Below are 2,171 nucleotides of genomic sequence, written 5' to 3' on the forward strand. Positions count from 1 at the left end.
GTAGTAGTAGTAGTAGTATTACGGCCGGCTCTCACCCTGGGCTTGCTACCTCCTATGGCTCCGGGTCGGATGGAGCCGGTCTCCTGGTAGCGGCAGAGGATCTTGGACACGCAGCCGTGGGAGACGCGCAGCTGCCGGGAGATGACGCAGGGCCGGATCCCGTGGTGGGCCATCTCCACTATTTTGTGTCGGATGTGGTTGGGGAGCGGTCGGCCGTTAATGAAGACCCCCCCGAGCTGGTTAACCCGTCCTTGGCCCAGAGGAGTGGACACTGTGGAGGACACACTCAGCTTCCTTAGAGACAGTTAGAGGAAAATGCATGTTGTTTTCTCTGCATATCGTCTAAATGTAGGCCCGAACAGATTATTCTAGGGCTCGTAAACCAAATGAACGGCACTCCACAGTCCCACCCGGCCCTGTAGAGGAGGTAAAGAGCTCCTTCTGTCCGTCTTCATTATTCACCATCACGCCGTCCAAATGTGGGCCTAATCCTCTGCTTCTGCATGCTTTATATTTGATTTACATTTCCAGACGCAGGACACTTGAAGAAATCCCACATATTTATATAGCTTATAAACTCTGTCTGGGTTATGTTGGGATTTACAATCATTTTAAAATCTGTTGGCAACTGGATGATTATTAATATATGTTTTTTACTTTATTTAGAAAACAATTCCGTATGTTACAGTATCCTTGGTTGCATTCTACAAACCAACACTATACCAATAATAGACACTGATAAAATATACAAAAATATAAAAATAAGCAGGCCACATACTATATATATATATATATATATATATATATATATACAATCTTATCTTCAGAAGCTCATATTTTTTTATTTGCATTCATATGCAGATTTTGCAACAGAGGCAATTCGATGCAGAAAAAGAAGAAAAAAATGTTTTTGTAATTTGTTTCGAAAACAACTTGAGGGCCACATTAAATGTGATATTTACCCATAATTAATGATTATTAATACAGTGCACATAAGCCTGGGGCCTTAAATGTTTAGCCTAGTGAGCTAATATTAGGTTTTAACATATTATTACAATTTTAGAAGGCAAACAAAGACCTTTTTTCAAAATGTGGAAAAAGTTGTTTTTAGTGGGAAAACTTAATGTACAGTGAAGGCCATGGCTACTGTCACGTTAAAGTCTTTCGTTTAGCCTAGCATATTTTTATTTATCAGAAAGACCTGTTTTCACAGCAGCCATTTTGCCATAAAATAGTAGGGTAAACACAGCAGGTGTTACCAATGATACTAATGAAGGTTCCGTTCCATTTAGTGTAGTATGCAGAGCCTTTCCAGTGAGCCAGCAGCACCCTGACTCTGTTTGACCTGAATGGAACGGAACCTTCATTAGTATCATTGGTAACGCCTGCTGTGATTACCCTACTATTTCATGTCAAAATGGCTGCTGTGAAAAAGTTTTCAGTCTCCTGTCTGCTAGAGTAAAAGGCCCAGGAGCCTGCTGTGGAGCCGCATACCTTCCAGAGGGAACCCTGTGCGGGGGTAGTTCTGTCCTGGAGCCGGGCGCATCATCCGCGGTACCGTTCCTGGCAGAGACGACATTGTACCATTAAAAAAAAAAAATAGACAAAAAATAAAATAAAATAAAAAGATGGACAAGTTTCTAGAAGTCCAGTTCAAGTGTAGACTTGTTGGTCACAGATGTTTAGAAGGGAACAGGTCCAGAGTGTGGCGCAGCAGGAAGAGGGGGTGAGGATCAGTGAAACCCCCAAAACAGCCGGGCTAGCAGGGCTCGCGCAGGTTCACGAGATATTCGTTGGCAAACTGCAGCTGTGAGGAAAGGCAAAGACTCCTTCCGCTGCTCATGTGTTCACCACATACAAGTGCTCTGTCTCTGTGACAGGAGCTTATTTAACCGCTCTATAGGACTAGTGGGACTGAGACGGTCTCTCGGGCAAGTCTGGACCCGGCGGGCTCCAGAAAGGGGGACGGGTCGCGAGCGCGGATAGGTTCTTGGTGCTTTCCCTTATTTGAGAGGGAAAAGCTCCAACAAGTTTCAGCAGCCAATCGGAGGAAAGGGATAAAGACACACACACACACCCTAACACATACTGCCAGCAGCAGGGGCGGATCTAAATATTCATGGGGTGTCTAGAGGGTGGCATGGAGACTTAAAGGGGTGGCAGAAATATAT

General features: G+C 44.4%; 1 protein-coding gene across 2 annotated transcripts in view; it reads right to left on the reverse strand.

The window, feature by feature from the left end:
• LOC118324461 (paired box protein Pax-7-like) overlaps positions 1-1,951 on the reverse strand; it is a 2,834-nt gene extending 883 nt beyond the window's left edge. The window contains exons 1-2 of one of the 2 annotated variants that reach the window (XM_035656817.1): positions 1,495-1,951; positions 36-271 (exon numbers count right to left, since the gene is read on the reverse strand). In XM_035656817.1, the coding sequence (XP_035512710.1) occupies positions 36-271; positions 1,495-1,579 (321 nt within the window). In that variant the 5' untranslated portion in view covers positions 1,580-1,951. The remainder of the gene's footprint in view (positions 1-35; positions 272-1,494) is intronic. The other variant, XM_035656818.1, reaches the window with a different exon arrangement.
• Positions 1,952-2,171: the final 220 nt, after the last annotated feature.

Source organism: Morone saxatilis, unplaced genomic scaffold (assembly GCF_004916995.1).
Source record: "Morone saxatilis isolate NCDOM2014 unplaced genomic scaffold, NCSU_SB_2.0 Contig15, whole genome shotgun sequence".
NCBI classification, from domain to species: Eukaryota; Metazoa; Chordata; class Actinopteri; family Moronidae; genus Morone; species Morone saxatilis.